Genomic DNA, 24,000 nt, shown 5'->3' with positions numbered 1-24,000 from the left:
GCCGCGGGGGGGGGGGGGGGGGAGTAGGAGGCCGGGGACGGAGGTGCGGGCAGGCGGCCGCCGAAAAAGCGGCTGGCCGCACCTCCACCTTAACTCGCGCCACTACCGCCACAGGTTGGCCCCTGTGTACCGGTCGCTGTTTGCGGCCGGCGCGGAAGAGGCGGGCGCGACCTAATATGGCGTTCGGGGCGGTAGCGGGGCGCTGCGCACACCGATGACGTCATCGGTGGCGGCGCAGCGCTACAGGCTAACGCCGCCATTAGCGCCCCGCTAAATATCGCGGTGGTTGTGGCCAGTGGCGCTAAAGCACCTGAGTGGCCTCTTTGGGCGCAAACTGGTGGCGCAAGCAACTGAATTTCTAGGTCACAGAGTTATACCGCACAGAAAGAGGCCCTTCGGCCCATCGTGTCCGCGCCGGCCATCAAGCCCTGTCTATTCTAATCCCATTTTCCAGCACTTGGTCCGTAGCCTTGTATGCTCTGGCGTTTCAAGTGCTCATCTAAATGCTTCTTGAATGTTGTGAGGGTTCCTGCCTCTACCACCCTTTCAGGCAGTGAGTTCCAGATTCCAACCACCCTCTGGGTGAAAAAGTTTTCCCTCAAATCCCCTCCAAACCTCCTGCCCCTTACCTTGAAACTATGCCCCCTGGTTATTGACCCCTCTACTAAGGGGAAAAGTTCCTTTCTATCTACCCTATCTATGCCCCTCATAATTTTGTACACCTCAATCAGGTCCCCCCTCAGCCTTCTCTGCTCCAAGGAAAACAACCCCAGCCTGTCCAGTCTCTCTTCATAGCTGAAGTGCTCCAGCCCAGGTAACATCCTGGTGAATCTCCTCTGCACCCTCTCCAATGCAATCACATCCCTCCTATAGTGTGGTGACCAGAACTGCACACAGTATTCCAGCTGTGGCCTAACTAGTGTTTTGTACAGCTCCATCATAACCTCCCTGCTCTTATATTCTATGCCTCGGCTAATGAAGGCAAGTATCCCATATGCCTTTTTAACCACCTTATCTACCTGTCCTGCTGCCTTCGGGGATCTATGTACATGCACACCAAGGTCCCTCTGATCCTCTGTCCTTCCTAGGGTCCTACCATTCATTGTGTATTCCCTTGCCTTGTTAGTCCTCCCAAAATGCATCATCTCATACTTTTCAGGGTTAAATTCCATTTGCCACTGTTCTGCCCATCTAACCGTCCCATTTATATTGCCCTGTAGCCTGAGGCTTCCCTCCTCGCTATTTACCACTCCACCAATTTTCATGTCATCTGCGAACTTACTGATCATACCTCCTACATTCATCTCTAAATCATTAATGTACACTACAAACAGCAAAGGACCCAACACCGATCCCTGCGGCACACCACTGGACACAGGCTTCCAGTCACAAAAACAACCTTTGACCATCACCCTCTGCCTCCTGCCACTAAGCCAATTTTGGATCCAATGTGCCAAATTGCCCTGGAACCCATGGGCTCTTGCCTTCTTGACCAGCCTCCCATGTGGGGACTTTGTCAAAAAGCCTTACTGAAGTCCATGTAGACTACATCGACTGCACTACCCTCATCCACACACCTAGTCACCCCCTCGAAAAATTCAATCAAACTGGGCAGACATGGGGCTGGATTTTATCAATGGAGGCGAGTAGGAGGCGGGACTCTCACTTTCGGGGTTGTAGTCCCGCCTCCATCGAGTTGTGGCCAACCCACTCGATTTTCCCCTGATTGACCTTGTTAAGCCCCGCCCAGCGGGCTCAGCAGGCCAATTAAGGGCCACCCGGCAACAGGTGATGTCACAGATTGACATTTCATCTGTTAAGAGCTTTTGACAGATGAAATATCAGCGTTTCACAGCTGTATGAAGCTCTCAAACACTGACAATCTGTACTCCAAGTTAATTCCTTCCTCTCAGGATGATTTAGAGATCTCTCCAGAACAGAAAGCTGAATGCTGCAGATTTTGACAGCTGGCGGCCATTTTGCTTTCTGTGCCGGTGAGATGAGGGACTCCCGAGACCTGAGGGAAGGAAGGCTGTAAAGGTTAGTAAAACTTCTTTAAACACTTTACACACACCAAACACACTTACCTCTGCACTCATGCACCCATCACTCACCTGAACATAGAAACATAGAAGATAGGAGCAGGAGTCGGCCATTCGGTCCCTCGAGCCTGCTCCGCCATTCAATGCGATCATGGCTGATCATCCAAACTCAGTACCCTGTCCCTGCCTTCTCCCCATACCCCTTGATCCCTTTAGCCTTAAGAAATATATCTAACTCCTTCTTGAATATATTTAATGAATTGGCCTCTACTGCCTTCTGTGGTAGAGAATTCCACAGGTTCACCACTCTCTGGGTGAAGAAATTCCTCCTCATCTCTGTCCTAAATGGCTTACCCCTTATCCTTAGACTGTGTCCCCTGGTTCTGGACTCCCTGACCTTCGGGAACAGCCTTCCTGCATCTAGTCTGTCTAGTCCTGTTAGAATTGTATAAGTTTCGATGAGATCCCCTCTCATTCTTCTAAACTCCAGCGAGTATAAGCCCAATCGACCCAATCTCTCCTCATACGTCATTCCTGCCATCCCAGGTATCAGCCTGGTGAATCTTCGCTGAACTCCTTCCATGGCAAGAACATCCTTCCTCAGATAAGGCGACCAAAACTGCACACAATACTCCAGGTGTGGTCTCACCAAGGCCCTGTACAACTGCAGCAAGACATCCTTGTTCCTGTACTCGAACCCTCTCGCTACTAAGGCCAACATACCATTTGCCTTCTTAACCGCCTGCTGCACCTGCATGCTTACCTTCAGCGACTGGTGCACAAGGACACCCAGGTCTCGTTGCACTTCCCCTTCTCCCAATCTATTGCCGTTCAGATAATAATCTGCCTTCCTGTTTTTGCCACCAAAGTGGATAACCTCGCATTTATCCACATTATACTGCATCTGCCCAATCACCCAACCTGTCCAAATCATACTGGAGTTTCTCGAACACTGGACATCTCGAACCCTCCAAGCCCTTCGGCCCGACGGGCCGCCTCACTAACTTGGCGTGGTTTGGTGCTGTCGGGAATCCCACACTTCAGGAATAAAAATAGGGATTAGGCAAAAAACTGCCGGTTAACAGGCAGTCAATTGGCACTAATCCCCTTCCCGCTTCAGGGATGCGGCTCCCAGCACAGGTCGGCTACCCGCCTCCCGGGAAACGGGCATGGAGGCGGGTTGGGGGTGGGATGTGTTCATGGCCCCCGATTTCGCGATTTTAACCCCCTCACACGCCTCCATGGCCCTGGGAAATTCTAGCCCGCGATCTCCGCCTTGACAATTGGGATCGAGCTTCCTCACGGATGGCGTCTCACTGCCTCTCTCTCTCTCTCTCTCTCTCTCCCGCCCCCCGCAGTATTCCGAGGTCTGCAATGTGACCTCCCCCGCCCGCATGGTGTGCCGGACGCCCGGGATCCCGCCGGGCTCGCAGGTGGCGGCCGCCAGCTTCGCCCTCGACAACCTGCGGGTCGACTTCCGCGGAGCCACGGGCGGGACGGGCTTCGCCTACCGGAGCGACCCCGCCCTGCGGCCCCTCAACGCCAACGACCCCACCGCGCCCTACAAGTACAAGCCTGGCAGCGTTCTCTCCGTTGAGGTAAGAGGGAGGTGGTGGCGGCGGGGGGTGGGGGGAGGGGGGAGATAGCGGCGGAGAGGAAATGGCGATCGAAGAACTCCGCGGCGCCGCGCTTTCCAGGACGGGCGTCTCGTCCTGTGTGCGCACATGGATTGAAGTCACGCCGATGAACAGGAATGGCGCAAGTGGGGTGCCGCAAGGATCGGCGCTGGGGCCTCAGCTATTTTTTAAAATATTATTTGTTCCTGGGATGTGGGCGGTTGACATGAATCTCGTCGTTCATGTGGAAATGACTTATGAAATGATACTGGGCGGCCTGCGGGTGGCGCTGTCCAGGGAGAGTATAAATACTTGGGCACGGGCCCAGCTTGCGCAGGACATTCTTTAACAGGAACTAGTGAAGGACACAACTAGACCTCCATGTTGTAAAACAGTTGATTAAAGCTTTGTTTAACGCTTAGACCAAGTGCCTAGTAGTTTTCTTATGTCAAGCATCGCTGGCAAGGTCCAGCATTTATTACCCATCCCCTAATCGCCCTTGAGAAGGTGGTGGTGAGCCGCCTTCTTGAACCGCTGCAGTCCCGTGTGGTGAAGGTGCTCCTACAGCGCTGTTAGGGAGGGAGTTCCGGGATTTTGACCCAGCCACGATGAAGGAACGGCCAATATATTTCCAAGTCAGGATGGTGTGTGTGACTCGGAGGGGAACTTGGAGGTGGTGGTGTTCCCATGCGCCTGCTGCCCTTGTCCTTCTGGGCGGAAGAGGTGGCGGGTTTGGGAGGTGCTGCCGAAGAAGCCTTGGCGAGTTGCTGCAGTGCATCTTGTTGATGGTGCACACTGCAGCCACGGTGCGCCGGTGGTGGAGGGAGTGAATGTTTAAGGTGGTGGACGGGGTGCTGATCAAGCGGGGCTGCTTTGTCCTGGATGGTGTCGAGCTTCTCGAGTGTTGTTGGAGCTGCAACTCATCCAGGCAAGTGGAGGGTATTCCATCACACTCCTGACTCACACTCTTTACAATCTATACCAGAGACTTAGATGAGGGGGCCGAGCGTAATGTATCCAAGTTTGCTAATGATACAAAGCCGGGTGAGACAGTAAGCTGTGAGGTGAACACAAAGAGTGTCTACAGGGAAACAGACAGGTTAAGTAAGTGGGCAAGAACACGGCAGATTAATGACTTAGACTTTGCAGATGACACAAAACTTGGAAGTATAGTGAACAGTGAGGAGGAGAGCGATAGACTTCAGGAAGACATAGACAGGCTGGTGAGATGGGCGGACACGTGGCAGATGAAATTTAACGCAGAAAAGTGTGAATTGATACATTTTGGTAGGAAGAACGAGGAGGGGCGATATAAACGAAAGGGGACAATCCTAAAGTGGGTGCAAGAACAGAGAGACCTGGGGGTATATGTGCACAAATCGTTCAAGGTAGCAGGTTGAGAAACCGGTTAAGAAAGCACACGGGACCCTGGGCTTCATAAAAAGAGGCACAGAGTACAAGAGCAAGGGGGGACAAATTTGGTTGCTTTGCGCCTCCCGTTAGTGGGGCGGTACTGAGGGAGCGCCGCACTGTCGGAGGGGCGGTACTGAGGGAGCGCCGCACTGTCGGAGGGGCGGTACTGAGGGAGCGCCGCACTGTCGGAGGGGCGGTACTGAGGGAGCGCCGCACTGTCGGAGGGGCGGTACTGAGGGAGCGCCGCACTGTCGGAGGGGCGGTACTGAGGGAGCGCCGCACTGTCGGAGGGGCGGTACTGAGGGAGCGCCGCACTGTCGGAGGGGCGGTACTGAAGGAGCGCCGCACTGTCGGTGGGGCAGTACCGAGGGAGCGCCGCACTGTCGGAGGGGCGGTACTGAGGGAGCGCCGCACTGTCGGAAGGGCTGTACTGAGGGAGTGCCACACTGTCAGAGGTGCCGTCTTTCGGATGAGACGCTAAACCGAGGCCTCGTCTGCTCTCTCAGGTTGATGTAAAAGATCCCACGGCCCACTATTGGAAGAAGAGCAAGGGGGAGTTCTCCCCGGTGTCCTGGGGTCAATATTTATCCCTCAACCAACATCACTAAAAACAGATGATCCGGTCATTATCACATTGCTGACAGTGGGAGCTTGCTGTGCACAAATTGGCTGCTGCGTTTCCTACAGTGACTCGACTTGAAATAGTACTTCATTGGCTGTAAAGCGTTTTGGGACATCCGGTGGTCGTGAAAGGCGCTATAGAAATGCAAGTCTCTCTTTCGAAATGCAAGGTGCATCGTAACTGTTTAACTGGGGAGTAACTAAACCATAGGGTGGGGCCTCCGTGGAGATGGCTGTACGAGGGGGGAGGGGGCGCATGTGGGGTGAAGCTAGCTGACATGAATCTCGTCGTTCATTTGGAAATGACTTATGAAATGGTACTGGGCGGCCTGCTGGTGGCGCTGTCCAGGGAGAGTATAAATACTCGGGCATGGGCCCAGCTTGCTCAGGACATTTTTTAGCAGGAACTAGTGAAGGACACAACTAGATCTCCATGTTGTAAAACAGTTGATTAAAGCCTTGTTTAACGCTTAGACCAAGTGCCTAGTAGTTTTCTTGCGCCACTAGCTTTGTTGGAATTTGAATCATGTCTTCCTCTTTCTGCCTGGAAGGGCGAGAACCTGGACCTGGCGATGAAGATGGAGGAGGTGATCGCCCTGATTGGAGACGAGACGTGCGTGGTGAAGACCCTGACCGACCACAACTTGTACTGCGACCCCCCCAAAGCCCAGCCTCTGGCGCGAGGGGGGCCGAAACGCGATGGCGGGGGAGACTTGCCAGAGTTCATCGTAAGTAACTCGGCCGCCCCCGTGCCCTAACTCGCACCCAGTCCCGTTCGCCCATCATCCCCCCTGTGCTCGCTGACCTACTTCGAGCTCCCGGTTAAGCAAGGCCTCGATTTCAAAATTCTCTCTCATCCTGGTTTTCAAATCCCTCCTCGCCCCCCCCTCCCTATCTCTGTGACCTCCTCCAGCCCCTACAACCCCCTCCGAGATCTCTGCGCTCCTTCAATTCCGGCCTCTCGAGCATCCCCCGATTTCCATCACTCCACCATTGGCGACCGCGCCAGGGCCCCGAGCTCTGGAATTCCCTCCCTAAACTTCTCCGCCTCGCTCTCATCCTTTAAGACGCTCCTTAAAACCAACCTCTTTGACCAAGCTTTTGGTCACCTGTCCTAATTTCTCCTTATGTGGCTCGGTGTCAAATTTGTTGTCTTAAAACACTCCTGTGCAGCGCCTTGGGACGTTTTACTACGTTGAAGGCGCTATATAAATACAAGTGGTTGTTCTTGTCCTTCTATAGTCCTACCTTCTCGCCCTGCTTGTGGGGGGGTTCCCAGGCCAGGAGGTCGTGTTTCTAGCACTGACCATCAGGAGCGCAGTGACTTCAGGGAGATCCCTGCTGGCTGTTGGGTTCTAAGTCCCCCTCCCCACCCTCGTTCACCAAGCGAGGCTCCCAGATTCCACTCCTGGTCTGTTACACAGCCAGTTCGGCCCCTCTGCTCCGTGCCAGCCATGACGCACTTACATCGAGCGTACAGCACAGAAACAGGCCATTCGGCCCCTCTGCTCCGTGCCGGTGTTCCTGCTCCACACGAGCCTCCTCCCGCGCCCTCTTCATCTCACCCCATCACCATCTCCTTCTATTCCTTTCTCCCTCGTGTGTTTATCCAGCTTCCCCTTAAATACATCGACGCTATTCGCCTCGACCACTCCCTGTGGGAGCGAGTTCCACATTCTCACCACTCTCTGGGTGAAGAAGTTTCTCCTGAATTCCCGGTTGGATTTATTAGCGACTCTCTTATATTGATGGCCCCTAGTTCTGGTCTCCCCCACAAGTGGAGACATCTTCTCTACGTCTACCCTATCGAAACCCCTTCATAATCTTAAAGACCTCGATCAGGTCACCCCTCAGCCTTCTCTATTCTAGAGAAAGGAGCCCCAGCCTGTTCAGTCTTTCCTGATAGTTAGAACCCTCTCAGTTCTGGTATCATCCTTGTGAATCTTTTTTGCACCTTCTCCAGTGTCTCTATGTCCTTTTTATAATATGGAGACTAGAACAGTGCACAGTGCTCCAAGTGTGGTCTAACCAAGGTATAGGGAGACCAGAACTGTGCACAGTGCTCCAAGTGTGGTCTAACCAAGGTATACGGAGACCAGAACTGTGTACGGTGCTCCAAGTGTGGTCTAACCAAGGTATACGGAGACCAGAACTGTGCACGGTGCTCCAAGTGTGGTCTAACCAAGGTATACGGAGACCAGAACTGTGCACGGTGTTCCAAGTGTGGTCTAACCAAGGTATATGGAGACCAGGACTGTGCACATTGCTCCAAGTGTGGTCTAACCAAGGTATATGGAGACCAGAACTGTGCACGGTGCTCCAAGTGTGGTCTAACCAAGGTATACGGAGATCAGAACTGTGTACGGTGCTCCAAGTGTGGTCTAACCAAGGTATACGGAGACCAGAACTGTGCACAGTGCTCCAAGTGTGGTCTAACCAAGGTATATGGAGACCAGAACTGTGCGCGGTGCTCCAAGTGTGTTCTAACCAGGGTATATGGAGACCAGAACTGTGCACGGTGCTCCAAGTGTGGTCTAACCAAGGTATATGGAGACCAGAACTGTGCACGGTGCTCCAAGTGTGGTCTAACCAAGGTATAGGGAGACCAGAACTGTGCACGGTGCTCCAAGTGTGGTCTAACCAAGGTATATGGAGACCAGAACTGTGCACAGTGCTCCAAGTGTGGTCTAACCAATGTATATAGAGACCAGAACTGTGCACAGTGCTCCAAGTGCGGTCTAACCAATGTATATGGAGACCAGAACTGTGCACAGTGCTCCAAGTGCGGTCTAACCAATGTATATAGAGACCAGAACTGTGCACGGTGCTCCAAGTGCGGTCTAACCAAGGTATATGGAGACCAGAACTGTGCACAGTGCTCCAAGTGCGGTCTAACCAATGTATATAGAGACCAGAACTGTGCACAGTGCTCCAAGTGCGGTCTAACCAATGTATATGGAGACCAGAACTGTGCACAGTGCTCCAAGTGCGGTCTAACCAATGTATATAGAGACCAGAACTGTGCACGGTGCTCCAAGTGCGGTCTAACCAAGGTATATGGAGACCAGAACTGTGCACAGTGCTCCAAGTGCGGTCTAACCAATGTATATAGAGACCAGAACTGTGCACGGTGCTCCAAGTGTGGTCTAACCAAGGTATATGGAGACCAGAACTGTGTACCGTGCTCCAAGTGCGGTCTAACCAATGTATATAGAGACCAGAACTGTGCACGGTGCTCCAAGTGTGGTCTAACCAATGTATATAGAGACCAGAACTGTGCACGGTGCTCCAAGTGTGGTCTAACCAAGGTATATGGAGACCAGAACTGTGTACCGTGCTCCAAGTGCGGTCTAACCAATGTATATAGAGACCAGAAGTGTGCACGGTGCTCCAAGTGCGGTCTAACCAATGTATATAGAGACCAGAACTGTGCACGGTGCTCCAAGTGTGGTCTAACCAAGGTATATAGAGACCAGAACTGTGCACAGTGCTCCAAGTGCGGTCTAACCAATGTATATAGAGACCAGAACTGTGCACGGTGCTCCAAGTGCAGTATAACCAAGGTTCAATACATGTTACAGAACCACGGCGGGTACATAGGAACAGGAGTCGGCCATTCTGCCTCTCGAGTTTGCTCCGCCATTCAATGAGATCATGGTTGATCGTCGACCTCAACTCCACTTTCCCGCCCCGATCCCCATATCCCTCGATTCCCCGAGAGTCCAAAAATCTATCGATCTATCTCAGTGTATTGAGTCTAGAAGGCTGTAAAGTGCCGAATCGAAAGATGAGCTGCTGTCCCTCGAGCTTACGTTGAGCTTTGTTGGATCAGTGCAGGAGACCGAGGATGGAGCGGGAGTGGGGCGGAGAATTAAGGTGACAGGCGACCGGAAGCTCGGGGTCACGCTTGCTCTTATACTATAACCCCCTTGCATTGAAGGCCAACATACCACTTGCCTGCCTTATTGCTTGCTGTTGTTGCCTCCTCCTGTTCGTAGGTGCTGATGGGGAACCTGAGGTTCGAGCTTGGTCAGGTGGAGTACGACACGGAGAGCCAGGCTATCTTGTCCCTGGAGGTGAAGATCGGGCTGGCGGTTGGGGCAGCGCTGGTAGTCCTTCTGGTCGGAGTCATCATCCTCATCTACAGGTAGAGAAATAACCTCAGGAGTTCCTCGACCCTCCCGCCCCACTGAACCAGTGGGTAAATGTATGAGCCAGTGGAGTTAAGAGCCTCTTGTATTAGCTATACTGTGTCTAACCCGTGCTGTACCTGCCCTGGGAGTGTTTGATCGGACAGTGTAGAGGGAGCTTTACTCTGTGTCTAACCCGTGCTGCACCTGCCCTGGGAGTGTTTGATGGGACAGTGTAGAGGGAGCTTTACTCTGTGTCTAACCCGTGCTGTACCTGCCCTGGGAGTGTTTGATGGGGACAGTGTAGAGGGAGCTTTACTCTGTATCTAACCCGTGCTGTACCTGCCCTGGGAGTGTTTGATGGGACAGTGTAGAGGGAGCTTTACTCTGTATCTAACCCGTGCTGTACCTGCCCTGGGAGTGTTTGATGGGACAGTGTAGAGGGAGCTTTACTCTGTATCTAACCCCGTGCTGTACCTGCCCTGGGAGTGTTTGATGGGACAGTGTAGAGGGAGCTTTACTCTGTATCTAACCCGTGCTGTACCTGCCCTGGGAGTGTTTGATGGGACAGTGTAGAGGGAGCTTTACTCTGTGTCTAACCCGTGCTGTACCTGCCCTGGGAGTGTTTGATGGGGACAGTGTAGAGGGAGCTTTACTCTGTATCTAACCCGTGCTGTACCTGCCCTGGGAGTGTTTGATGGGGACAGTGTAGAGGGATCTTTACTCTGTATCTAACCCGTGCTGTACCTGCCCTGGGAGTGTTTGATGGGACAGTGTAGAGGGAGCTTTACTCTGTATCTAACCCGTGCTGTACCTGCCCTGGGAGTGTTTGGTGGGGACAGTGTAGAGGGAGCTTTACTCTGTATCTAACCCGTGCTGTACTTGCCCTGAGCGTGTTTGATGGGACAGTGTAGAGGGAGCTTTACTCTGTATCTAACCCGTGCTGTACCTGCCCTGGGAGTGTTTGATGGGACAGTGTAGAGGGAGCTTTACTCTGTATCTAACCCGTGCTGTACTTGCCCTGGGAGTGCTTGATGGGACAGTGTAGAGGGAGCTTTACTCTGTATCTAACCCGTGCTGTACTTGCCCTGGGAGTGCTTGATGGGACAGTGTAGAGGGAGCTTTACTCTGTATCTAACCCATGCTGTACCTGCCCTGGGAGTGTTTGGTGGGGACAGTGTAGAGGGAGCTTTACTCTGTATCTAACCCGTGCTGTACCTGCCCTGGGAGTGTTTGATGGGGACAGTGTAGAGGGAGCTTTACTCTGTATCTAACCCGTGCTGTACTTGCCCTGAGCGTGTTTGATGGGACAGTGTAGAGGGAGCTTTACTCTGTATCTAACCCGTGCTGTACCTGCCCTGGGAGTGTTTGATGGGGACAGTGTAGAGGGAGCTTTACTCTGTATCTAACCCGTGCTATACCTGCCCTGGGAGTGTTTGATGGGGACAGTGTAGAGGGAGCTTTACCCTGTATCTAACCTGTGCTGTACCTGCCCTGGGAGTGTTTGATGGGGGCAGTGTAGAGGGAGCTTTACTCTGTATCTAACCCATGCTGTACCTGCCCTGGGAGTGTTTGATGGGGACAGTGTAGAGGGAGCTTTACTCTGTATCTAACCCGTGCTGTACCTGCCCTGGGAGTGTTTGATGGGACAGTGTAGAGGGAGCTTTACTCTGTATCTAGCCCGTGCTGTACCTGCCCGGGGAGTGTTTGATGGGACAGTGTAGAGGGAGGTTTACTCTGTATCTAACCCGTGCTGTACCTGCCCTGGGAATGTTTGATGGGACAGTGTAGAGGGAGCTTTACTCTGTATCTAACCCGTGCTGTACCTGCCCTGGGAGTGTTTGATGGGGACAGTGTAGAGGGAGCTTTACTCTGTATCTAGCCCGTGCTGTACCTGCCCGGGGAGTGTTTGATGGGACAGTGTAGAGGGAGGTTTACTCTGTATCTAACCCGTGCTGTACCTGTCCTGGGAGTGTTTGATGGGACAGTGTAGAGGGAGCTTTACTCTGTATCCAACCCGTGCTGTACCTGCCCTGGGAGTGTTTGATGGGACAGTGTAGAGGGAGCTTTACTCTGTATCTAACCCGTGCTGTACCTGCCCTGGGAGTGTTTGATGGGGACAGTGTAGAGGCAGCTTTACTCTGTATCTAACCCTGTGCTGTACCTGCCCTGGGAGTGTTTGATGGGACAGTGTAGAGGGAGCTTTACTCTGTATCTAACCCGTGCTGTACCTGCCCTGGGAGTGTTTGATGGGGACAGTGTAGAGCGAGCTTTACTCTGTATCTAACCCATGCTGTACCTGCGTCATCACAGAGGTGTATTCCCAGTAATTGAGATCATGTTCCCTTCTAGGAGGAAGAGTAAGAAAGCGGTGCGAGACTATAAGAAGGTCCTTGTTCAGCTCGTAAATCTGGAGACTAGTGTTGGAGACCAATGCCGGCGGGAATTTACTGGTAAGTGAAATACCCACAGACTCTCCACCTCACCCCGACCATATCAAGCACCCTGTCCCACGCACACTCTCTCACAACCTGCATCAGATAACCTGTCTACCCTATGTTAACTTGAGGTCATCCAAAACTCTGCCTCCTGTGTCCTAACTCGCACCGAGTCCCGTTCACCCATCACCCTCCCCTGTGCTGGCTGACCTACATTGACACCAGGTTAAGCAACGCCTTCGATTTTAAAATTCTCCCATCCTCGTTTTCAAATCCCTCCGTGGCCTCCTCGCCCCCACTCCCTACCTCTGTAACCTCCTCCAGCCCCTACAATCCTCCGAGGTCTCTGTGCTCCTCCAGTTCTGGCCTCTCGCACGTCCCCCCCCCGATTTCCATCGCTCCACCATTGGCGACCGCGCCAGGGCCCCTAAGCTCTGGAATTCCCTCCCTAAACCTCTCCGCCTCTCCTCCTTTAAGAGGCTCCTTAAAACCAACCTCTTTGACCAAGCTCTTGGTCACCTCTCCTAATATCTCCTTATGTGGCTCGGCATTGAATTTTATTTGATAATTGCTCCTGTGAAGCGCCTTGGGACGTTTTACTACATTAAAGGCGCTATATAAATACAATTTGATGTTGTATCAAACACCCTGTCCCACACACTCTCTTTCCCTCGCCCGTACCTGATATATTGCTGAGCTCACCAAGTCTTATCTTCCCCAGACCTGATGACGGAGATAATGGACCCCACGGGCGACCTGGAGGGGACCAGGATCCCCTTCCTGGATTACACGTCCTACGCCGAGAGAATCTTTTTCCCTGGTCACAAGCAATCTCCGCTGCGACGAGATCTGGGCCTCCCGGAGTCGCGCCGGCCGACGGTGGAGCAGGGGCTGAATCAGCTCGCCAACCTCCTCAACAACAAAGCCTTCCTGACCAAGGTGAGCGACACCTCCCCCAGCCCCTCTCGTGGCCCGAGAGCATTAAACACTGGTCTCTCCCTCCCTCCAGCCCCAAAAGAGGCCTTCGTCTCTCCTTACATCCCCCTGTGGTAGATGTTCAACGTGGGAGAGTTGTTCTCCTTGGAGCAGAGAAGATTGAGGGGAGGTTGACCAGAATGGTTCCAGGGATGAGGGACTTCAGTGATGTGGAGAGACTGGAGAAGCTGGGATTGTTCTCCTTAGAGCAGAGAAGGTTAAGGGGAGATTGACCAGAATGGTACCAGGGATGAGGGACTTCAGTGACGTGGAGAGACTGGAGAAGCTGGGATTGTTCTCCTTGGAGCAGAGAAGCTTAAGGGGAGATTGACCAGAATGGTACCGGGGATGAGGGACTTCAGTGATGTGGAGAGACTGGAGAAGTTGGGATTGTTCTCCTTAGAGCAGAGAAGGTTAAGGGGAGATTGACCAGAATGGTACCAGGGATGAGGGACTTCAGTGACGTGGAAAGACTGGAGAAGCTGGGATTGTTCTCCTTAGAGCAGAGAAGGTTAAGGGGAGATTGACCAGAATGGTACCAGGGATGAGGTATTCGTTTCTGTCCTAAATGGCCTACCCCTTATCCTTAGACTGTGACCCCTGGTTCTGGACTCCCCGACCATCAGGAACATCCTTCCTGCATCTAGTCTGTCCTGTCCTGTCAGAATTTTATGTTTCAATGAGATCCCCTCTCTAAATCACTGAAAGCTAGGGGGACGGGTACAAGAAATAATCACAAAGGCTCTTGGAATGTTGGCCTTTATCTAGAGAGGGGGCTGGAGTACAAAGGGGTGGAAGTGATGTTACAGCTGTACAGAGCTCTGGTTAGACCCCGTCTGGAGTCACTGGGTTCAGTTCCGGGCCCCGCACCTCGGGAAGGACATCTCGGCCTCGGAGGTGGGGGGGGGGTGGCAGCACAGATTCCCCAGGATCCCGGGGGCTAAAAGGGTTAAATCCCGAGGACAGGTCGCACAGACTGGGCCTGTGTTCCCTCGAGTGTAGAAGATTAAGGGGCGATCTGATCGAGGTGTTTGAGATGATTAAAGGATCCGATCGGGTCGATCGAGAGAGAAACTATTTCCTCTGGTGGGGGGAGTCCAGAACAAGGGGGCAGAACCTTCAAATTAGAGCCAGGCCGTTCAGGGGTGATGTCAGGAAGCACTTCTTCACACAAAGGGTGGTGGGAATCTGGAACTCTCCCCCCCAAAGAGCTGTCGAGGCTGGGGGTCAATTGGAGCTTTCAATACTGAGATTGATCGATTTTTGTTGTGTTAGGGTATTAAGGGTTACAGAACCAAGGCGGGTAAATGGAGTTAAGATACAGATCAGCCGTGATCTCACTGAATGGTGGAACAGGCTTGAGGGGCTGAATGGCCTCCTCCTGTTCCTAATGTAACAGGCTCAAGGGGGCTGAATGGCCTCCTCCTGTTCCTAATGTAAGAGGCTCGAGGGGCTGAACGGCCTCCTCCTGTTCCTAATGTAACAGGCTCGAGGGGACTGAATGGCCTCTTCCTGTTCCTAATGTAACAGGCTCGAGGGGCTGAATGGCCTCCCCTTGTTCCTAATGTAACAGGTTCGAGGGGCTGAACGGCCTCCTCCTGTTCCTAATGTAACAGGCTCGAGGGGCTGAACGGCCTCCTCCTGTTCCTAATGTAACAGGCTCGAGGGGACTGAACGGCCTCCTCCTGTTCTTAATATAACAGGCTCGAGGGGCTGAATGGCCTCCTCCTGTTCCTAATGTAACAGGCTCGAGAGGGGCTGAACGGCCTCCTCCTGTTCCTAATATAACAGGCTCGAGAGGGGCTGAATGGCCTCCTCCTGTTCCTAATGTAACAGGTTCGAGAGGGGCTGAATTTGCCTCCTCCTGTTCCTAATGTAACAGGCTCGAGAGCGGCTGAACGGCCTCCTCCTGTTCCTAATATAACAGGCTCGAGAGGGGCTGAATGGCCTCCTCCTGTTCCTAATATAACAGGCTCGAGAGGGGCTGAATGGCCTCCTCCTGTTCCTAATGTAACAGGCTCGAGAGCGGCTGAACGGCCTCCTCCTGTTCCTAATATAACAGGCTCGAGAGGGGCTGAATGGCCTCCTCCTGTTCCTAATATAACAGGCTCGAGAGGGGCTGAATGGCCTCCTCCTGTTCCTAATGTAACAGGCTCGAGAGGGGCTGAATGGCCTCCTCCTGTTCCTAATATAACAGGCTCGAGAGGGGCTGAATGGCCTCCTCCTGTTCCTAATATAACAGGCTCGAGAGGGGCTGAACGGCCTCCTCCTGTTCCTAATGTAACAGGCTCGAGAGGGGCTGAACGGCCTCCTCCTGTTCCTAATGTAACAGGTTCGAGAGGGGCTGAATTTGCCTCCTCCTGTTCCTAATGTAACAGGTTCGAGAGGGGCTGAATTTGCCTCCTCCTGTTCCTTTCTTTGTTGTGGAATTAAGAATTACCTGTCGTTTCTTCCCTTCAACCCCCCCGCAGTTCATTCACACGCTGGAGGATCAGAGGACGTTCAGCCCCCGGGACCGCGGTTACGTGGCGTCCTTGCTCACCGTGGCACTGCACGGGAAGCTGGAATACTTCACTGAGCTCATGAAGACTTTGCTAAGCAACCTGGTGGATCAGTACGTGGCCAAGAATCCCAAACTCATGCTACGCAGGTGCGTGACCTCATTTCAAGACAGTTCCCGCGGCCAGATCCTTGGCGGCCTTTACCTCACCGAGCTTTCTGTCGCTGGGATACTTTAGAGTCATAGTCATAGAGTCATAGAGTCATACAGCACGGATAGAGGCCCTTCGGCCCGTCGTGTCCGTGCCGGCCATCAAGCCCTGTCTAATCTAATCCCATATTCCAGCATTTGGTCCGTAGCCTTGTATGTTATGGCATTTCAAGTGCACATCCAAATGCTTCTTGAATGTTGTGAGGGTTCCAGCCTCCACAACCCTTTCAGGCAGTGAGTTCCAGACTCCAACCACCCTCTGGGTGAAAAAGTTCTTTCTCAAATCCCCTCTAAACCTCCCGCCCTTTACCTTGAATCTATGCCCCCTAGTTATTGACCCTTCTACTAAGGGAAAAAGCTCCTCAGTATCCATCCTATCTATGCCCCTCATAATTTTGTACACCTCAATCATGTCCCCCCTCAGCCTCCTCTGCTCCAAGGAAAACAAACCCAATCTGCCCAGTCTCTCTTCATAGCTGAAGCGCTCCAGCCCTGGTAACATCCTGGTGAACCTCCTCTGCACCCTCTCCAACGCGATCACATCCTTCCTGTAGTGTGGCGACCAGAACTGCACACAGTATTCCAGCTGTGGCCTAACCAGTGTTTTATACAGCTCCATCATAACCTCCTTGCTCTTATATTCAATGCCTCGGCTAATGAAGGCAAGTATCCCATATGCCTTTTTTACCACCTTATCCACCTGTTCCGCCGCCTTCAGGGATCTGTGTACTTGCACACCCAGATCCCTCTGACCCTCCGTCTTGCCTAGGGTCTTTCCATTCATTGTGTATTCCTTTGCCTTGTTAGTCCCCCCAAAGTTCATCACCTCTCACTTTTCCGGGTTAAATTCCATTTGCCACTGATCCGCCCATCTGACCAACCCATCTATATCGTCCTGCAGACTGAGACTACCCTCCTCGCTATTTACCACCCTACCAATTTTTGTATCATCCGCGAACTTACTGATCATACCCTTTACATTCATATCCAAGTCATTAATGTAGACCACAAACAGCAAGGGACCCAGCACCGATCCCTGTGGTACCCCACTGGCCACAGGCTTCCAGTCACAAAAACAACCTTCGACCATCACCCTCTGCCTTCTGCCACTAAGCCAGTTTTGTATCCAATGTGCCAAGGCACCCTGGATTCCATGGGCTCTTACCTTCTTGACCAGTCTCCTGTGCGGGACTTTATCGAAGGCCTTACTGAAATCCATGTATACCACATCCACTGCGTTACCCTCATCCACACACCTAGTCACCCCCTCAAAAAATTCAATCAAATTAGTCAGACATGATCTTCCCTTGACAAAGCCATGTTGACTATCCCTGATTAATCCTTGCCTCTCCAAGTGGAGACTAATTTTGTCCCTCAGGATTTTTTCCAATAATTTTCCTACCACTGATGTTAGGCTCACTGGCCTGTAGTTCCCCGGTTTTTCCCTACTCCCCTTCTTGAATAATGGTACTACATTAGCGGTTCTCCAGTCCTCTGGCACATCCCCTGTGGCCAGAGAGGTCCTGAATATATGTGTTAGAGCCCCCGCAATCTCCTCCTTTGCCTCACACAGCAGCCTGGGATACATTTCATCCGGACCTGGGGATTTATCCATTTTTAGGCCAGCTAAAACCGCCAATACCTCCTTCCTCTCGATGTTAATATGTTCGAGCATATCACAGTCCCCCCGCCCTATTTCTATGTCTACATCGTCCTTCTCCATAGTGAAAACAGATGCAAAAAATTCATTTAGAACCCCTCCTACATCTTCCGGCTCCACACACAGATTGCCACTTTTGTCCCTAATGGGCCCTATTTTTTCCCTAGTTATCCTCTTACCCTTAATATACTTATAAAACATCTTCGGATTTTCCTTTATTTTGCTCGCCAGTGTTATTTCATGGCCCCTCCTTGATCCCCTAATTTCTTTTTTAAGTATCCCCCTGCACTTTTTGTACTCCTCTAGGGCTTCCTCCGTCTTTAGCCTTTTGTATCTACCAAAAGCCCTCCTTTTTTTCCTAATCCATTCTCGTATATCCCCTGACATCCAAGGTTCCCTGTGGTTTTTGGAACCACCCTTGACCTTTACGGGAACATGTTGCCATTGTATGATCTCAATCTCCCTTCTGAAAGCCTCCCATTGCTCCGATGCGGATTTTCCTACAAGTAGCTGATCCCAGTCCATTTTGGCCAGATCCTGCCTTATCCTATTAAAACCGGCCTTCCCCCAATTTAGAACCTTTATTTCCGTCCCATCCCTGTCCTTTTCCATGACCACCTTAAATCTTACCATATTATGGTCACTATCACCAAAGTGCTCACCTACTAGCACTTTTTCCACTTGGCCGGCCACATTCCCTAGAATTAGGTCCAGTACCGCCCCCTCTCTTGTAGGACTTTCTACATGCTGGCTCAAAAAGCTCTCCTGGATGCACTTTAAGAATTCTACACCCTCCGAGCCTTTCACACTCTGACTATCCCAGTTAATATTGGGGAAGTTGAAATCCCCCATTATTATTACCCTATTATTTGCACATTTCTCTGAGATTTGCCTACATATCTGTTCCTCTATCTCCCCCTGACTGTTTGGAGGCCTATAGTACACTCCCAGCAAAGTGCTTGCCCCCTTTTTGTTTTTAAGCTCCACCCATATGGCCTCATTAGAGGACCCTGCTAATATATCATCCCTCCTTACTGCAGTAATTGACTCCTTAATTAATATTGCGACACCCCCTCCTCTTATACCTCCCCCTCTGTCTCGCCTGAAGATTCTGTACCCCGGAATATTGAGCTACCAATCTTGCCCTTCCCTCAACCATGTCTCCGTGATAGCAACAATATCATACTCCCATGTGTTTATCAACACCTTCAGTTCATCCACCTTATTTGCAAGACTCCTTGCATTAAAATAGATGCCATCCAGCCTTGCCCTTATATATTTGCCCTGTCTACCAAGCTGACTTGTTTTTTTCTCTATAATTGGCAGCACATCCCCCCCTATTTCAGCTCCCCTCTGTATCCCATCCCCCTGCCAAGTTAGTTTAAACCCCCCCCAACAGTGCTAGCAAACCTCCCCGCAAGGATATTTGTCCCGCTCTGGTTCAGGTGCAACCCGTCCGACTTGTACAAGTCCCACCTTTCCCAGAAGCAGGCCCAGTGATCCAGGAAAGTAAAACCCTCCCCCCTACACCAACTCTTTAGCCACGCATTCATCTGCTCTATCCTCCCATTCCTATACTTACTAAAACGTGGCACTGGGAGTAATCCAGAGATTACAACCTTTGAGGTCCTGCTCTTTAATCTGTTACCTAGCTCCCTAAATTCTTGATGCAGGACCTCATCCCTCTTTTTACCTATGTCGTTGGTACCAATGTGGACCACGACCACTGGCTGTTCACCCTCCCCCTCCAGAATGCCCTGCAGCCGCTCAGTGACATCCTTGACCCTGGCACCAGGGAGGCAACAAACCATCCTGGATTCACGTCTACGGCCACAGAAACGCCTATCTGTTCCCCTTACTATAGAATCCCCTACCACTATTGCTCTCCCACTCTTTTTCCCCCCTTCCTGGGCAGCAAGAGCACCCCCAGTGCCAGGAAGTTGGCTGCTGCTGCCTTCCCCTGGTGAGTCATCCCCCTCAACAGTATCCAAAGCGGTATACTTGTTTGAAAGGGGGATGTCCGCAGGGGTTCCCTGCACTACCTGCCTGCCTTTGTTGCTCCGCCTGATGGTCACCCCCTGTGCTGCCCTACCCTGAGGCGTGAACAACTCGCTAAACGTGCTATCCACAAGCCTCTCAGCATCGCGCATGCTCCAAAATTCATCCACCCACAGCTCGAGCGCCACAATGCGGTCTGCAAGTAGCTGCAGCTGGATGCATTTCCCGCACACATGGTCGCCAGGGACACTGGCAGCGTCCCTGATTTCCCACATAGAGCAGGAGGAGCAGAACACGGGTCTGAGCTCTCCTGCCATGACTTACTCCTTTAATTAATTAAAAAATTTATTCAATACCCCAGTTACAGGTATACTCTAGGGCGCTTTATTTACCAACCGTCCCCACTACACCAGAGACCCTAGAAATTTAACACCACAGAAGTCAAGCTTGTATTGAAAAGAGAGAAATACTCACCAACCGCAGTCAAGCTCCATACTGAGGGTTCGTCCTCTTCTCTCGCTCTGTCTCTTGCTCCTCATTCATTGGGTGTCTCTCCATCTCCACTTGAGCCAGAATTGTCCTGGGTTCGAGCCCCCACTCCGGAGACTAGCGCCCCGCAATCCCGGCCCGACCCTCCCCCGGCGCCAGTACTGAGGGAGCGCCGCACTGTTGGAGGGGCGGTACTGAGGGAGCGCCGCACTGTCGGAGGGGCGGTACTGAGGGAGCGCCGCACTGTCGGAGGGTCGGTACTGAGGGAGCGCCGCACTGTCGGAGGGGCGGTACTGAGGGAGCGCCGCACTGTTGGAGGGGCGGTACTGAGGGAGCGCCACACTGTCGGAGGGGCGGTACTGAGGGAGCGCCGCACTGTCGGAGGGGTGGTACTGAGGGAGCGCCGCACTGTCGGAGGGGCGGTACTGAGGGAGGGCCGCACTGTCGGAGGGGCGGTACTGAGGGAGTGCCACACTGTCAGAGGGGCGGTGCTGAGGGAGCGCCGCACTGTCGGATGGGGCGGTACTGAGGGAGCGACGCACTGTCGGAGGGGCAGTACTGAGGGAGCGCCGCACTGTCGGAGCTCTACTCTGTATCTAACCCCATGCTGTACCTGCCCTGGGAGTGTTTGATGGGGACAGTGTAGAGGGAGCTTTACTCTGTATCTAACCCGTGCTGTACCTGCCCTGGGAGTGTTTGATGGGGACAGTGTAGAGGGAGCTTTACTCTGTATCCAACCCGTGCTGTACCTGCCCTGGGAGTGTTTGATGGGGACAGTGTAGAGGGAGCTTTACTCTGTATCTAACCCGTGCTGTACCTGCCCTGGGAGTGTTTGATGGGGACAGTGTAGAGGGGGCTTTACTCTGTATCTAACCCGTGCTGTACCTGCCCTGGGAGTGTGTGGTAAGTGTTGAAGTGTGAGTTCTAATTTGAACTTCTGTTGCTTTGTCTCCGCAGGACAGAAACAGTAGTGGAGAAACTCCTCACAAACTGGATCTCTCTCTGTCTCTACAGCTTCCTCAGGGTAAGTGAGGCTCTGTATGTTCAGAGTGAGTGTCTGGGCCGTGTGTGTCTGCTCACTGTGCGTGTACATTCCTGACCTGTGTACTCGTGTGCTTGTCCAGCCATACACTACTGTACGTGGAATGATCCACCCAACAGAGAGAGAGAGAGAGAGACAGAGAGAGTGAGACAGAGTGAGAGACAGAGAGTGAGACAGAGAGAGTGAGAGAGAGAGAGAGACACAGAGTGAGAGACAGAGAGAGTGAGACAGAGAGAGTGAGACAGAGAGAGTGAGACAGAGAGAGTGAGAGAGAGAGAGTGAGAGAGAGAGAGTGAGAGAGAGAGAGAGACAGAGAGAGTGAGACAGAGAGAGTGAGACAGAGAGTGAGAGAGAGACAGAGAGAGAGACAGAGAGAGAGAGAGAGATAGAGACAGAGAGAGTGAGAGAGAGACAGAGAGAGAGAGAGAGAGTGAGAGACAGAGAGAGTGAGAGACAGAGAGAGTGAGAGAGAGAGAGAGTGAGACAGAGAGAGTGAGAGACAGAGAGTGGATAAATCCCCAGGCCCGGACGAGATGTATCCCAGGCTGCTGTGGGAGGCAAAGGAGGAGATTGCAGGGGCTCTGACACAAATTTTCAGAACCTCTCTGGCCACAGGGGATGTACCAGAGGACTGGAGAACAGCTAATGTAGTACCATTATACAAGAAGGGTAGCAGGGATAAACCAGGGAATTACAGGCCAGTGAGCCTAACATCTGTGGTAGGGAAATTATTGGAAAAAATTCTGAGGGACAAAATTAGTCGCCACTTGGAGAGGCAAGGATTAATCGGGGATAGTCAGCATGGCTTTGTCAAGGGTAAATCATGTCTGACAAATCTGATTGAATTTTTCGAGGGGGTGACTAGGGGGGTGGATGAGGGAAATGCTGTGGATGTGGTTTACATGGACTTCAGTAAAGCTTTTGACAAAGTCCCACATAGGAGACTGGTCAAGAAGGTAAGAGCCCATGGGATCCAGGGTGCCTTGGCGCGTTGGATCCTAAACTGGCTGAGTGGCAGGAGGCAGAGGGTGATGGTCGAAGGTTGCTTTTGTGATTGGAAGCCTGTGTCCAGTGGGGTACCTCAGGGATCGGTGCTGGGTCCCTTGTTGTTTGTGATCTACATAAATGATTTGGATGAGAATGTAAAAGGTATGATCAGTAAGTTCGCAGATGACACGAAAATTGGTGGGGTGGTAAATTGCGAGGAGGAAAGCCTCAGGCTACAGGACGATATAGACGGGTTGGTCAGATGGGCGGAAAAGTGGCAAATGGAATTTAACCCTGAAAAGTGCGAGGTGATGCATTTTGGATGGACAAATAAGGCAAGGGAATACACAATGAGTGGTAGGACCCTAGGAAGTACAGAGGGTCAGAGGGACCTTGGTGTACATGTACATAGATCCCTGAAGGCAACGGAACAGGTAGATAAGGTGGTTAAAAAGGCATATGGGATACTTGCCTTCATTAGCCGAGGCATAGAATATAAGAGCAGGGAGGTTATGATGGAGCTGTACAAAACGCTGGTAAGACCACAGCTGGAGTACTGTGTGCAGTTCTGGTCACCTCACTATAGGAAGGATGTGATTGCTTTGGAGAGGGTGCAGAGAAGATTCACCAGGATGTTACCTGGGATGGAGCGCCTCAGCTATGAAGAAAGACTAAACAGGCTGGGGTTGTTTTCCTTGGAGCAAAGAAGGCGAGGGGGGACCTGATTGAGGTGTACAAAATGATGAGGGGCATAGATAGGGTAGATAAAGAGGAACTTTTCCCCTTAGTAGGGGGGTCAATAACAAGGGCATAGATTCAGGGTAAGGGGCAGGAGATTTAGAGGGGATTTGAGGAGGAACTTTTTCACCCAGAGGGTGGTTGGAATCTGGAACTCACTGCCTGAAAGGGTTGTAGAGGCAGGAACCCTCACAACATTCAAGAAGCATTTGGATGAGCACTTGAAATGCCATTGCATACAAGGCTATGGACCAAATGCTGGAAAATGGGATTAGACTGGACAGGGATGGATGGGCGGCGCAGACACGATGGGCCGAAGGGTCTCTTTCTGTGCTGTAAAACTCTATGACTCTATGACTCTATGAGAGAGAGTGAGACAGAGAGAGTGAGACAGAGACAGAGAGAGAGACAGAGAGAGAGACAGAGAGAGAGAGAGACCCTGTTCAACATATACATAAATGAATTAGCAGACATGCTGGAGCAAAGCGAGTCACCAGGTCTCCGTCTCCTGGATGGAGAAGTGAAGTCCCTGTTCTATGCGGACGACCTGGTTCTGCTGTCTCCCACAGAACAGGGATTACAGCAACAACTAGACCTACTCGACAAATACTGCCAAAATTGGGCTCTAACAGTAAATCTAAAGAAAACCAACATCATGATTTTTCAGAAAAGACCCAGATGTCAGGAAAACAAATACCAGTTTACCCTCAGTGATACCACTATAGAACACACTATGAGCTACACCTACCTTGGTCTAACTATTACAGCATCAGGGAGCTTCAGCATAGCAGTGAATGCACTAAAAGAAAAAGCCCGAAGAGCCCTATATGCAATAAAAAGAAAATTCTACAACATCCAAATCCCAATCAAAATCTGGCTCAAAATTTTTGACAGCATAATCCTGCCCATTGCACTGTACGGTAGTGAAGTATGGGGCCCGCTAAATCACCAAAGCTACACTAAATGGGAAAAACACACAATAGAAGCCCTACATGCAGAATTCTGCCGAAGCATCCTTCGCACCCAAAGAAAAACGCCAACAAATGCATGCAGAGCCGAACTAGGCAGATACCCACTGATAATAAACATCCAAAAACGAGCACTAAACTTCCTAAATCACCTCAAATCTAGCTCCCCAGAC

At 51.9% G+C, this 24,000-nt stretch overlaps 1 protein-coding gene across 1 annotated transcript in view; it reads left to right on the top strand.

The window, feature by feature from the left end:
• Positions 1-24,000, top strand: part of LOC147086746 (plexin-B1-like) — a 167,280-nt gene that overhangs the window by 114,733 nt on the left and 28,547 nt on the right. The window contains exons 19-25 of the mRNA XM_085978917.1: positions 3,401-3,640; positions 6,244-6,420; positions 9,691-9,839; positions 12,175-12,275; positions 12,982-13,199; positions 15,707-15,885; positions 21,050-21,116. Of these exons, the coding sequence (XP_085835043.1) occupies positions 3,401-3,640; positions 6,244-6,420; positions 9,691-9,839; positions 12,175-12,275; positions 12,982-13,199; positions 15,707-15,885; positions 21,050-21,116 (1,131 nt within the window). The remainder of the gene's footprint in view (positions 1-3,400; positions 3,641-6,243; positions 6,421-9,690; positions 9,840-12,174; positions 12,276-12,981; positions 13,200-15,706; positions 15,886-21,049; positions 21,117-24,000) is intronic.

Source organism: Somniosus microcephalus, unplaced genomic scaffold, assembly GCF_052327205.1.
Source record: "Somniosus microcephalus isolate GS21.2 unplaced genomic scaffold, FLI_Smic_1.0 unresolved_chr7, whole genome shotgun sequence".
Taxonomy (NCBI): Eukaryota; Metazoa; Chordata; class Chondrichthyes; order Squaliformes; family Somniosidae; genus Somniosus; species Somniosus microcephalus.
The sequence above is the reverse complement of the archived record's forward strand: the minus strand, read 5'-3'. Positions and strand labels throughout refer to the sequence as shown.